The following is a 14,999-nucleotide window of genomic DNA, read 5'->3' as shown; positions in this document are numbered from 1 at the left end:
CATTTAATTATATCACACCTCATCAAAAGCTTCTTACAAGAACATAGTCAGCGATTTTGGTATGGCTTAAAGCCAGACTACATCAAGATCGCCTATAAATCGTGCTGGTAATCGCCTTGCAGCGAAACCAAAAATAAAAAGAACTTGACATTTTTCAGACCAGTTGAATCACGTTTGAAACGTATGAACATTTGTTGGTCGACTTGAATCAATATTATCTCGTCAGTCTGCGTAAACATTTATCCTTCAAATCAACAAAATGAGTTTAAAGTGGTCAGAGAGTGTTATGTTCAGATCTTTGTATCCTTCACTATCTTCCAAAGCAAGTTCTTTTAGCAGAGTTTCTGACCCACCACATTCAGTTCTTCTTTTAATCCAATTTCGTATTCAAAAACGACGTTTTTTATGTTCTTTATTCCATCTTGACATCATTTTCGTGAGTTGCTGAATCAGTAAACTATTAATAATATTTATACTTTGCGTATACGCTGTGAGCTCGTACGTAGAGGGGATATTTACAAATTCGCGAGCGCCAGTAGTGGCAAGTCTGTAAACGTTTACCGGAAATTTGACATAAATGTCGAAGTGATTAATTTAAAATTAAAATTAAAAACATTAATTATAAAAAATATTAGTTGGTAAATTGATTTAAAAGTGATTTAGGATTGATTTAGGATTATTTAGTGTTGTGAATGTTGTTTGTGTACAAAGGACACAGAAGGATTTTGATTTAACATTTTGCGAGCGGTAAGTGATTTTTTAATTAGTAATGGTTTTATAAATTTGACCTAGTTGAAATCGGTGTCAAATTCCTCGTGCATAAACAATTTGAATTAAACCTTTACTGTAAATAGCAAATTGATTGCAAAACATATATTTATTTTATAAATAAAAACAAACAACATTCAGATAGAAATAGGAATACCAGTAAAATACAGTCAAACAATTAATTATAATAGTAATTGAAATTAAGATGACTGACAGCGGCAGCGACACTTATTTATCAGAGGATGGTAAAAGGAAAGGAAATGAATTTGACGGAATCTTTAGTAAGAGCAGAAAAGTATATCGATCTCCCGATACAAAGAATGCTGGAGGTAGAGAGAATGAAATTACGGAACTGATGAAAACGTTAATAACTGATAATAAAAAGAAAGATAAGGAACTAGAGGATATAAAAAACATGGTAGGTGAGTTGGTAGGAGAAATGAAAGAACTCAGAAAAGAGAATAGCGAGTACAAAGAAAAGATTAAACAAATAATTCAAGAAAATGAAAATTTAAAAAAGGAAATGATGAGTATGAAACAAAAAATGGATAAATTAGAGCTAACTTTAGAAATCTGCCAAAAAGAAAGAAAGAAAAATAATTTAATAATGAAGGGTTTGCCAATAAGTACGTCTGATATGGAACAGCTTAAGAATGAAATAGGAAACTTTTTAAATAAAGAGCTACGAATAATGGCAGAGTTAAATAAGGTACAAAAGATCAACGACAATATGTGCATTATTGAGTTTAGTAAGTTTGAAGACAAACTAAGAGTACTAAAAGCAAAAAGTAATCTTAGAAGTTATAGACAACACCGCGTATACATTGAATGCGATTTAACACTTAAAGAGATTGAGATGCAGAAAAATCTTAGACATATAGCAGCAAAAGAAAAGGCAAATGGCAAAAGAATAAAAATGGGTTATGGTTTTATCGTTATTGAAGACACCAAATGGAGATGGAACCATAGTACGAATAATATAGAAATAGTCAGAGATAATGTAGCAGCAACTGGTTTAAAAAACTACTAGTTAATGCAAATTCGAGGATGGATATGGATACGAACATGGCACAGATTATGGACATGAGAAAATATAACAAAATCGATGCGAGTCTTGACAAAAATATGCAAAAACTAAACCGTAAAAATACAGACAATGAAAGAACTATGAATGCAAAAAATGAAAAGCAAAATAAGTAATGGAAAATTGGGTTGTGGAATATACAAAGTCTAAATGGTAAAGAAGAGGAACTTATTGATGAGTTTGAAAACACAAAAATGGATTTTTTAGCATTAACTGAAACAAAGAGAAAAGGTAGTGGATGTATTAAAATGAGAAATGAGCACTACATGATTTTTGGAGGTGTTACTGAGTCAGAACGTGCGAGGGCAGGAGTTGCCCTAATGGTTCACAGAAATGAGCATAAAAATATCACTAGATGGAAAAATATTTCGGAAAGACTCCTTAGAATAGATATGAGTAAAAACGAGAAGACAACAATTATTGTTGGGTATGGACCATCGGAAAATGAAGCCAAGGAACTCAAAGATAGCTTCTGGGAACAATTGCAGGACGAAATGGACCAAATAAATCATAAGGTCATAATAGTAGGCGATTTTAATGGGCGAGTGGGGTCAAGCAATGAATATGACTACCCTATAGGACCATATGGAGAAATGGTCAGGAATAATAATGGACAAAGAGTCATCGAGTTTTGCATCATGAATGATATGCAAGTTAGTAACACATTTTTTCAACACAAGGAGATTCATAAATACACACGAGTGATGGATTCGCGGAACGAAAAATCCGTTATTGACCTAGTATTAGTACAGAACAGATACAAAAATGAAATAGCGGACGTGCGTGTTAAAAGAGGCTATGAGATCAGCTCGGATCATTTTCTCGTTGAAACTAAAGTAAAGACAAGGAGAGAACAGGCATTTAATATTAAAAATGAAGAAAATCGCTACGAACAACCAAGTATTAAAGTATACAAACTTCAGTCTGAAAATATTAGGAAAGAATACTGTCGTAAATTAAATGAAGAAATACGAAAAACAAATTGGAAAAATGAGGAGGATATAGAAATATTATGGAACACTTTTAAGAAGCTGGTGTACGCAACTGGGAGTAAAGTATGTGGGGTAACGAAAGGAAGATATCTGAAAGGTACAGCTTGGTGGAATAATGACATAAAATTGGAAGTTTCGAAGAAGAAAAAATTGTGGAAAAAGTATATAAGTAATAAAAGTGAAAGTAATTATCAAGAATATAAGGAACAGAGAATACTGGTTAAAAATAAAATTAAAGAAGCTAAGAATCGACAATGGGAAGAATTTGGAAATAAAATGGAAAGTGATAGTAAGGGGAATGCGAAGTTGCTTTATAGGACTTTAAAAAATCTAAGACAAAAAAAAATCAAACGGATTAACAGGTTTAGAGGACAAAGATGGTAACATATTATTAAAAAATGAAGAGATTACCGAAAGATGGCGAGAACATTTTATGGAGTTATTAATGGGAGACAACAACGAAATAGAGAATGACAGGGAGGAGTACAATTTAAATGAACAACAAGATGATGATGACATAACATACGAAGAATACAGGGAAGCAATTTTAAAATTAAAAAATGGCAAGGCTGCAGGACACGATAATATTAAGGCTGAGCTAATTAAATATATGGAAGGAGAAGGATTACAATTACTATGGAAGATCATAAGGAGCTGTTGGCGTACCGGATGCATACCTAGAGATTGGACGCTTGCAACTATTCTACCATTACACAAAAAAGGCGATAAACATAAGTGTTCTAACTATAGAGGAATATCATTGTTGGTAGTTGCTAGTAAAATCTACGAAATAATACTAGAGAAAAAGCTGCGAGAAAAGATCGAGGCCACACTGGATGACAGCCAATGCGGCTTTAGGCCAGGGCGAGGTACAACCGATCTCATATTCACGGTGAGACAGTTATCAGAAAAAGCCCTAGAGCATAACAGTAAGTTGTATCTCTGTTTTGTGGACTTGGAAAAAGCATTTGATCGGGCGCCACGTAACAAGATCTGGGAAATATTAAACCGTAGAAATGTGAAACCGAAGTTAATCCAAGCAATAAAGAGTATATATAAATGTACACGTAATAATGTAAGAACGAACAATTGCTCATCTCTTGAATTCTACACAAGGACAGGTGTAAGACAAGGTGGTGTTCTGAGTCCTTTGTTATTTATCACTCTAATGGACGAAATTGCAAAAGAATGCAGGGGTAAGGTAAAAAGAACTAGGGTTGGGGTGTATAAACTTCAACAAGTTTGCGTGTCAGAGTTGATATATGCCGATGACCTGGTTATTGTGGCAAAATCAGAAAAAGACTTGCAAGTAAATGTGAATGTTTGGAATGAAGCATTTAAGAAATTTGGGATGAGAATAAATATTGAAAAAACAGAAGCTTTAGTAATATCGAAAACACAAGAAAATATAAATGTTAAGTTGAATAATGAGACCATTACACAAGTTGAGGACTTCAAGTATCTAGGATCAACAATGAATGGGCAAGGAAATATAGAACCAGAAATAAACAGCAGGGTAATGAGTGCAACAAAATTATACTATGCACTAAATAAAAGTTTTATTAGGAAGAAAGAAGTAAGCCTGAAAACAAAAATGAAAGTATTTCAAACCGTATACGAGCCGGTGCTACTCTACGGTAGTGAAACGTGGACAGTGAACGACAACATCCGTAGTAAAATCCAAGCATGCGAAATGCGATATTTACGTGCGGTATCCGGGGTGACCAGACGTGATCGTATAAGAAATGAAGACATACGTGAAAGGTGCGGTGTTGGAAGGACCTTAGACAGACTTGAAACGAAACAGTTATCATGGTTCGGACATATGGCGAGAATGAGTGAAGGTAGAACTGTAAAGAGGGTATGGAAAGCGGCATCTGACAACAAGCGAAGAAGAGGCAGGCCAGCAAGAACGTGGAATGCAAATATTGGAAAGGCTTGCGGAAAAAGAAATATTGGGTGGAGAGAAGCAGAAAGACTAGCTACCGACCGAAAGGCATGGAGACGTCTCATTTCTCCACTTACCTCGACACCGTAAGGTACAAGAGGACGGCTTAAGTAAGTAAGTAAGTAATTAGTTGGTCAAAGCTGAGGTATATATTTTTATCTTAAATATACTTACGTTTTAAATACTGAATTTAAGTTTTTTAATGTTATGTAATATGTAATTATAATTTAATCTAAAAATCTTAGCGCCATCTACACGATAATTGTGAAAGTATCCGAAGAAAAAAATTCATATTTTATCAATAGAACGTCAAAATGATTAGCAAAATCTTAAAAAAATCGATTACAATTTAATTACTTTTTTGCGTTGTAAATGTTAAGCGATAACAATTAAATAATAAATTTAAAAATTACCGGTGAAAGTTGAATTAGTAATCCGCTAGGAGCGCCACCAGCGAAGCTCAGAGCGTATAACTACACTTGGCGCCATTTTATTAAAACTAATTTCTTCAATTTTGTTTGAAATGTGTGAACAAAAACTTGACCGATTTTCCGATCCACTAATATAAAGTTGATCAACTTAAATCGAACCGTGAGAATGGGCCTTAAGGTACACAGGTTTTATGAACATTTTAGTGACGTAATGATTCAAAATGGCAAATGGGCTACATTTTGTAAAAGTAATTTATATTTTTGACTACGTTAATGTACGATTATTAAATTAACCTGTTATATTGGATTTGCAACATAGTGGTAAAACCAAAAAGTACATATATACAGCAGTGGTATGGTTGATAAAATTGCAGCAATAAATCCTCAAACAAAGTAAGGTGCAACGACTAGATTGCCTTTGAATCACAGGAGCTCTAATGTTCACAGTAACAGCAGCTATGGAGGCTCTACTGGACCTTCCTCTTTTTGTACATGGTTATAATGGGGTAGGCAAGCAACTGAAAACCTTGGAAACTTAATGGTTGGATCCGGACATAAGAACATTATAAATTCAATCAAAGATACCAAGTGGTTGATGATTTTTGTTAATACGGTACCCAGATACAGTTTCACAGGTAGAGATTTAAAGTCAAAGTAGAGATTGCAATGTGCAATCGATATTAACATAAAGGCTTTCGAACTGAAGTGAATTAAGTAAAATATGTACAGATACACAAGCGGCGATAGGTGCACTTAGAAGAACTAAGATGGGATCTCGGATAGTCAGGGAATGTTAAGAAGAAGCCGACAGACGGAATATAACAATGACACGTTAGTATGGGTGCCAGATCACCAGAAATGCACGGCAATAAAAGAGCTGACCAGAAGAGCATCGATTACAATATCGGAGTATCCGATAGCTTCATTGTGAATAAGGGACTACCACAGGGATACAGCTTTTCGCCTACCCTCTTTAAAATCTATTTAAATGAGGTTTTTAATAAATGGCGGAAATCATATTCTGGCATGGGAATAAAACCAAATGATGAATCAACACTATACACACTACATTTTGCTGATGATCAAGTGCTGATTGCTCAGGATAAAGATGATCTAATATTTATGACAAACTGGCTGTGTCGAGAATATAAAAAATTGGGCCTATTAGGCAAGCGGCACCCCCCTAATTTTTAGGCTTAGAAACCGAAAAAGCGACCATGATGGGTGAATGGCAAAATTTTATCATTCTTAAATTTTTGAAGTCGCTGAATCCGAATATGGAGGTTATTTTTATCTAGAATTGGTGTAACACGTTCAAAAATCAAATTTTATGCAAAAATGCGAAAAATTAATTTTGATGATTTTTCATATTTACCTCGCTGTATCTTTGGTCGCTGTAAATATTTCCTTTTGAAAATTTTACTGTGTCATCCTTGAAGTATTCAGATAACAACGAGTTGTTCAAAATGTTTAAACAAATTAAAAGAGGAGTAATTTTTAAACATTTTGTCGTCAGATTTCGTTAGTTTTTTGTTTATTTAAAAAAGATGAGTGACAAACTTTTTAGTTTATAATTTTAACCAATATACCAATAAAATACAATTCATAAAGAAGTTTTATGGAAAATTTCAAATCAAAATATGCAAAAGGAAAAAAGGAGTGGCACCCCCCCCCCAAAAACTCGTAATTTCTCGAGATACTGACCACGGTGTGGTGAATGGCTAATTTTGGTCTAACTTTATATTTTTGATCATGCTGAAAACGAAAATGAGGTTTGATTTGAATTTTAGATGGGGTAACACTATCAAAATCGCAATTTTAACCTGAAAATAATAAAAAAAATGAAATCACGTTTTTCTTAAAATTGAAAGTCGCACCTTTTTTTTCTATAAAACATTTTATTCACTGTACCCTATATTTTAACAAAAACTTGATTAAAAAGCTTTTTATAACTTTTGTAACTTAATTTTTGCGATTAAACTTTGCAATTCAGGAATATTCATCTTTTACTTTAAACAATTCATATCTTTTATTATAATAAGACAGAAAGATTGAAACAGGTACCGTTGTCTTTAGAAAGATAACAAATATATACTATACGAATTTCAGAAAAAAATATTAAAATGAAACAGAGTTGTAACGAGTTAAACTAAAAAAAAAAATGTGATTTATTTTTTTTTTACTTTTAGGGTGAAATTGGAATTTTGCTAATGTTCCCCCACATAAAATTCAAAATAAATATAATTTTTATTTTCATCACTATCAATAGCATACAGTGTGACCAAAAATTAGCCATTCACCACACCGCGGTTATCACACCACACAGCATCTCGAGAAATATGTAAGCATTTTTTGGAGTGTACCTCTCGTTTATAAAGTAACATAATTTTTTCCTGTTGCATATTTTGACTTAAAATTTACCAGAAAACTTCTTCAAAGATTATGTATTATCGCTGTGTTAGTTAAAAGTATAAAATAAAAAGTTTGTCACTCAACTTTTTTAGTTAACATTAAACTAACGAAATCTGACGACAAAATGTTTAAAAATGAACAACTCCTCTTTCAATTTGTTTAAATATTTCAAACAAAGCTCATTATTATCTATATACTTCAAATATAACATTAAAATTTGCGATAGGAAATATTTACAGCGAACAAATATACAGCGAGGTAAATTTAAAAAATTATCAAAATTAATTTTTCTAATTTTTCCATAAAATTTGATTTTTAAACATGTTCCACCAACTCTAGATAAAAATAAACTTCATATTCAGATTCAGCGACTTCGAAAACATAAAGAATCACTAAAATTGGCCATTCACCTTAAAGTTGATTTTCGTGGTCGGTATAATGTACATAGTTGCCGCTCGCCTATATAGGTCAATATAGAGAAAACCAAATATAATGTGTATAGGAGGACATAAAAATGAGTTACAACCAATTATTGAGCCAAGCTCCGATTATGTATATCTTGACGCGAGATTCCAAGAAAGTGGAAGGACAGAATTCAAAATGGAGGAACGAATTATAAAAGTAAAGAAAATAATAGGAGCTTTGAACTCACTTCTTTGGTCAAGAACCATATCAAAGAAAACACAACTGTATAATAGCATCTTTAAAAGCGTAGTACTGTATGGATGTGAAACTTGGCAACTGAATAGCCAACAAAACAGTCGCCCGCACTGGAAATGGACTTCTGGCGAAGATCGGCCTGCGTCTCTAGAGTCTCACACATAACGAATAAACAAGTACGAGATATTATGAATAGGAAAATAAACATAATAGAAGAAATCCAAGAAAAACAACTTCGTTGGTATGGCCATGTATGTACAAAGAATGGAGGAACATCGACTTCCAAATTGATACTGGAAGGGCAACCACCGGAAAGAAGAAAAAGGGGCAGACCGAAAACTACCTGGACAAGTACCAGGCGATTGGACAGATCGATGCGGCTGGAAAATTGGAAACGGAAGGCGCAGGATGCTATAAACCGGTATTATATATAAAAATGGAAATATGCATAAAAAAATATATAAATATAATAACCTGCAATACATAGAACTAAGAATGGTTTTCGTCCTATTTTATCAGATATTATTCCAACACAAATACTAAATATAATTGGAAAAATCGATTCCGATATCATCATAATGGTTTCAATATTATTAACTGTCGGCTGAACTAACGGTTCCAGTCTTTTGGTAATATTATTACTTTCGTTTCCCAACTGTTCACATTCCGATTTATTGTAATTCAATATAACGTAACAGGTTCTGTAGATAAAAAGATTCGTCGAAATTGGACCTAAAAATTATATTTATTATTATACAATGTTGAGCGTGCTAATAACCGGCAAAATAACGTAACTGATGGAAAAATAATACTGTAACAAAAACGAGCGTTCGGGTATTTATTTACGACTTTATTATTAATTTATACAAGTTTACTTTACAAACTTTAGCTTAAGACTAAACTCTAATAACAGCGCGCTCCGCTTAAATAGCCAATAGGTCCTGTTCTCGAAATGTCTACATATCCCTCGGCCTAATGAATATTCTGGAGATCTTCGCTCACAGCGCCGTCGCTTCTGTGACGTCACGGCTACTGTTATTTCGACGGTTGGAATTCTCCCAAGCCGGGGACTGCTTATTGCGCCGATTCGAAATTCTTTCGTTACACTGCTCCCCTCTTAAGATCTGAGCGTCCCGATCAGCAACTCTAGATGAAGGCCCAGGATGGCGGAATCTACACGACTCTCCAGCTTTGCATACACCCTTCAAGAAGAAATAACCGTCTACTGTCTTTGAAGGATCCGACATCTTCGGGTTCATGCAACACACAGTAATTCGTACGTCAGTTTCTCTGAAAACCACTTCAAGCATACTTCTCACAATCTTCCAATCCAGATTTTCTACTGCATGGCCTATTTTTGGTAAAGCCAAATCTTTGATGTCATAATTACACACGATTTTCTTCAAATTAGTTAGAGTACGCCATATGTTCTCGTAGCTTGGCGTGTCCGTATAAGACTTCCTGGTCACCATATAGAGCAAAGATCGAGTACCATCTTCCAATCGCAGTACTCTTCCAATTTTAGGTTGTTGATTTCTTAACTCGTCCAGGCGGCCGAACTTTCTATTGAATACGGACGAGATTCCTTTAAGGCCCCGTCTCACCATCAAATAATTGACAGTTATTTGATCAAACTTGACAGTCAAACTTGACTAGTGACACAAACTATACGTACTAACTGTCACTTTGTGTCACTAACTGTCAAGTTTGATCAAATAACTGTCAATTATTTGATGGTGAGACGGGGCCTTTAGTCATCTCGAGGTCTTGGACAACACAGTGGGCTAGAGAGACGTTTTCTGGAACACCAAACAGATCTTGCTGAACTTCTGTGGTCACGCCGAATCTAGCACTCTTTCTCGCTGCGTAATTTGACATAAATTGATTAAAACTTGGCTGTGCGGAGTCTTTCATCTCCTGTTGGAGGACTCGGGCTTCTTCTGTTTCATTTGAGCCAGCATATGGTGCAAGACGATTTATGTGAATAACTTTTGGTTTACCGTTTGGCAACTTCTTAATTCTGTATATTACGTCATTTATTTTCTTCTTAACTTCATACGGATCTTCCCATTGTCTTTGCAGTTTAGGACACAAGCCGCGACGACGTTGTGGATTATAAAGCCAGACAAGATCACCTACTTCGAAGCTTTCATTCTTGCATCGAGAATCATATTGATCTTTCATTCTGTCACTGGCTATCTGGATGTGTTGTCGGGCAAGTTCATGAATGTTGTTCATTCGTAACTTCAGGCGGTCGATGTATTCTTCGCCTGCAACATGTTCCTCGGAAGGTCTGCAGCCAAACTCTAGGTCGCAGGGCAAACGAACTTCACGACCCAACATCAGGCAGGTTGGTGTTTGGCCTGTAGTTTCATTTACGGCCGAGCGGTAGGCCATCAGGAATAAATGGATGTGTTGGTCCCAATCTCGCTGATGTTCAGATACAACTTTGGACAAGTGTTTACCCATTGTTCGGTTCATCCTCTCGACCATCCCATCTGATTGAGGATGCAGGGGTGTTGTTCTGGTCTTATTGACACCAATCAATTTACAAACGTTTTGGAAAAGAGCTGACTCAAAGTTTCGCCCTTGGTATGAGTGGATCTCCAAGGGAACACCAAATCGGCTGAAGAATTCTTTAACAAGTACCTCTGCAACGGTAGCAGCTCCTTGATTCGGTAATGCATAGGCCTCGGTCCATTTCGTAAAATAATCCATGGCTAGCAGGATGTATTTATTTCCAGCATCGGTTTCTGGAAATGGAGCTGCAATGTCGATTGCTACTCTTTCCATAGGACTGCCAACATTATACTGTCTCATGGGTGCTCTCTTTTTACCAACTGGACCATTACCAGATGCACACAGTTCACATTTCCGGCACCATCTTCTTACATCATCTTTACAGTTCACCCAATAGAACCGTTCTCGACCCTTTTGCAGAGTCTTCGTAATACCAAAGTGTCCACCTGATGTACCGTCATGCAACTGACGCAATACTTCTGACACTTCACTTTTAGGTACAATCAACTGAAGCTTCGATTCTGTACCATCATCGTTCTCAAAGGTTCTATACAGAAGATCATCTTTTAGTACCAGGCAATTCCATTGGCTCCAGTAGGCCTTGACTTCCGGACTACATGCACTAATATTTTGCCAACTAGGTCCCTCACCTTGCCGCATCCAATCCAATACTCTTTTTATACATGGATCGTCTTATTGGGCGTCTTGTAACTGTTGGGGTTGCCATTGCTCATTAACGACGGTAGTTCGTCTCATAGGGCAAAGCTGTTCATCTGCTTTAAGCCGGTGATTACAAGTTTCACCGCATGGCCGTATCGAGGAAGCATCTGTATTTGCACCAACTCTTCCAGCCCTCTTCATGCGTCTCTTCGGGATCGTGTCACGAATCACCCTCCGTACCATTTCCACCAAACGTTCATCTTTTCTCTTATTGCCTTTTTCCACGGTTATTACTCGATTGTTTCGTGAAGCTTGGCTAGCTGCTTCGTGTTCCAAGGCAATAGCAAGTGCTTCATCTAAAACTTTCGGTCTTGCTAGTCGTAAAGCTTTCTGTAGTTCACTATCTTTCAGCCCATTGACGAAGGTGTCTACTACAATTTCTTCTAAAACGCTGTCTGGCACCTCTGGATAAGCCAACCGCACCACACGAGCCACATCTGCTTCAAATCCTTGCAGATTCTCACTTGCTCGTTGACTTCTACTTCTCAGTTGTGCTTTGTATACTTGTTGTAGATGGGCATCTCCATAGCGTTTTTCTAGACGAGTGAACAAGGTCTGGTAACATTTTTCTTGACCCTTAGGAATTGATCTTAATATATCTGCAGCATCACATCGCAAAGCAGCAGTCAAGGAAACAGCCTTTTCTTGTTCGGTCCAATGATTGGCGGTCGCAATAGCTTCGAATTGTCTAAGATATATAGACCAAGAGGACTTTACATCAAATGGTGGTAATTTGAATCTCATATTATGCGACATTTCGTCTCTCGGTAGTTCATCTTTCACTATAGGATCTAAAGCTACTGCATGAACTGACGGTTGCACTTTTGTATCGGTTATCATGCTCTCTAATTCTTTGATCTTCTCTTCTACGGCCAAAACTACTGCATTAACTGAAGGTAGAACTTTCGTATTGGTTACCATAGTCTCTAGTTATTTGATCTTCTCTTCTAACATTTCTTTATTGTCGTCTACACTTTTCTGTATCTTATCGAATGTTCTAGAAACTTCTTCAAATTTCTCGTCATTCTGTCTACAAACGTCTTTAATTACTTGAGAAACACTTTCAAATTTCTCGTCGCTTTTTCTAGAAGTTTCATCGATCTTTTGAGAAACACTTTCAAATTTCTCGTTGTTCTGGCTACTAACTTCTTCAAGTTTTTCGTTGTTCTTTCTAGAAGTTTCATCGATCGTTTCAGAAACCGTTTTTAATTTCGATAAGATTACTTGTTCTGCTGACTGGAAGTGGAACGTCTCTGGGTCATCTCCGTTCTTCGTGAGGACATCCTTGAGTCGTGCTTGTAGGACTATCTTGCACCCACTGCTGTCTAATTCGTACTCTTCTAATTGTTCACGGAGCTGTTTTATGGTCAGTTCTTGTAGCAACATCTTTGGTCGGCACGCACGTACTTTTCAAAATGTCTTTTAAAAGTCTTTCCGAATACCGAACAATCAACGCACTTTAACTATTCCCGACGAATAAAGTCCAAAATCTTTTAAAGTCTTTCCAAATTCACTTATTTATATCGCACTAAGTTTACTGTATTTTTACCGAACACCGACACCACTGTAACAAAAACGAGCGTTCGGGTATTTATTTACGACTTTATTATTTATTTATACAAGTTTACTTTACAAACTTTAGCTTAAGACTAAACTCTAATAACAGCGCGCTCCGCTTAAATATCCAATAGGTCCTGTTCTCGAAATGTCTACATATCCCTCGGCCTAATGAATATTCTGGAGATCTTCGCTCACAGCGCCGTCGCTTCTGTGACGTCACGGCTACTGTTATTCCGAAGGTTGGAATTCTCCCAAGCCGGGGACTGTTTATTGCGCCGATTCGAAACTCTTTCGTTACAATACGTTGTGACATAGAATGGGATGAAACTATTAGTACAGGTGTAAAATTATCGATAGAAACCTAAACAGTATATTACATAGTTTCCCATCTTTAGACGTCTGTGACAGGAGAATCTTATAAAATTCGCCTGTCACAGTGACAGTTGTCATACTCCTCCGATACATCTAAAGGTGGGAAACTATGTAATGTAATGTAAATTAAAATTTATATGTTCCTATTTATAATTTTAGACCTCTGCTAGTTTCATCTTTTTGAAGTTATACTTCTTTAGGCACGAGGGTGAATTTTTACATTCCCTGGCGCATGCGCCCACCGACAGTATGTTAGTCGCTACATCTTTATGTAGCGCAAATAAGGTGTGAGTGAAAAGTATATATTATTAGTGTTTTTAGTAAATATATTTATTATAATTTTTGTGTCTTTGGATTTGTCTTTTTCCGGAATAAGATATTTTATAATAATAGTAAGTATATTTAAAGTATATTTGTATACTTCACTTGGTCTATTAAATTTGTCAGTATTTATGAGAAATCTGTCAAACCAAAGGGAGTATAGCGCAGTGGTAGAGCGCGTGACCGGAGATCGAGAGGTCCCCGGTTCGAATCCCCGTGTGTTTTCTAATTTTTTTTATTTTTCTTATTGTTTTAATAAAAATTTTTGGAAAGTAGTAAGTAAAAATTAGTTTAATCTTTAAATAAAATACAAATAACCTGTTGAAAGTATATTTGTTTCGTTGAAATCATATAATAGAATTATAACTTCTTACGTTAGTACAAAGTACACACACATTCTTTTTTTTATTTCACAACGTATTATGTTTTCCTTATTTTGCGTTATTTTGTCGGTTCTTAGCGAGTTGAAAATTGATGGAGGTTCAACGAAACCGGAGGTGAAAAACTTTAGTGACTGCACTAAAAAAGAAGGAAAGAATTGGTCAAAGATATACTTACCCAATAAAACTTGACTAATAACACATAGTAATACAGGAATTTCCACAGGAAAAAAAAACTTACAGCCCATTTTGAAAATGAGATGAGAAAACTAGCGTGATTGAGATCTAATATAACTACTACATCCAAAATTAAGATGTTGGGAATATATACCTTAATCATAATTGGTAAAAGATAATCTTTAATTTCATGCGTATAGTATTTTTTAACCACCTTTTTTCAACAACTATGCAAAATAGTATTTTTATTTTAATATGATTATAAATATCTCAATTGTTTGAAAATATCTACTTTGATCAAATACTGATTGTTTCGTTTTAAAATCTTTCATTAAGTTTTCTGATAAAAATTACTAGGTGATTCTTATACATGAAAATATTCCATAGTTAAGATTGGCCAGGTGTTGATTCTAGCTCCTTAGTCATCATAATTCGAAATATTTTCAACCTAAACTTTTTATAAAATTTGTAATTGAAAACATATGCACCTTCAAGTGGTTTTATCTCATCTGAGAAAGATTTAAATATTTTGTAATAAAATACCTATTGTAAAATACATTTCGTCTGACCATTAATAGTTTGTCATTCCCAGTCACCAAGAAAAATATAAAAGTTAATTTTATTAAAATTTATGTTACCCCATTGGGGATTTAC

At 35.3% G+C, this 14,999-nt stretch overlaps 1 protein-coding gene across 1 annotated transcript in view; it reads right to left on the bottom strand.

Moving 5' to 3' along the window:
* Nucleotides 1-14,512, bottom strand: part of LOC114324742 (proton-coupled folate transporter) — an 87,220-nt gene extending 72,708 nt beyond the window's left edge. Inside the window, exons 1-2 of the mRNA XM_028272574.2 lie at nucleotides 14,347-14,512; nucleotides 8,770-9,027 (exon numbers count right to left, since the gene is read on the bottom strand). Of these exons, the coding sequence (XP_028128375.1) occupies nucleotides 8,770-9,027; nucleotides 14,347-14,416 (328 nt within the window). The 5' untranslated portion in view covers nucleotides 14,417-14,512. The remainder of the gene's footprint in view (nucleotides 1-8,769; nucleotides 9,028-14,346) is intronic.
* Between the last annotated feature and the right edge of the window lie 487 nt (nucleotides 14,513-14,999).

Source organism: Diabrotica virgifera, chromosome 1, assembly GCF_917563875.1.
Source record: "Diabrotica virgifera virgifera chromosome 1, PGI_DIABVI_V3a".
In the NCBI taxonomy this organism is placed as follows: domain Eukaryota; kingdom Metazoa; phylum Arthropoda; class Insecta; order Coleoptera; family Chrysomelidae; genus Diabrotica; species Diabrotica virgifera.
Note: the sequence above shows the minus strand (reverse complement) of the source record. Positions and strands in the feature narration are given on the sequence as shown.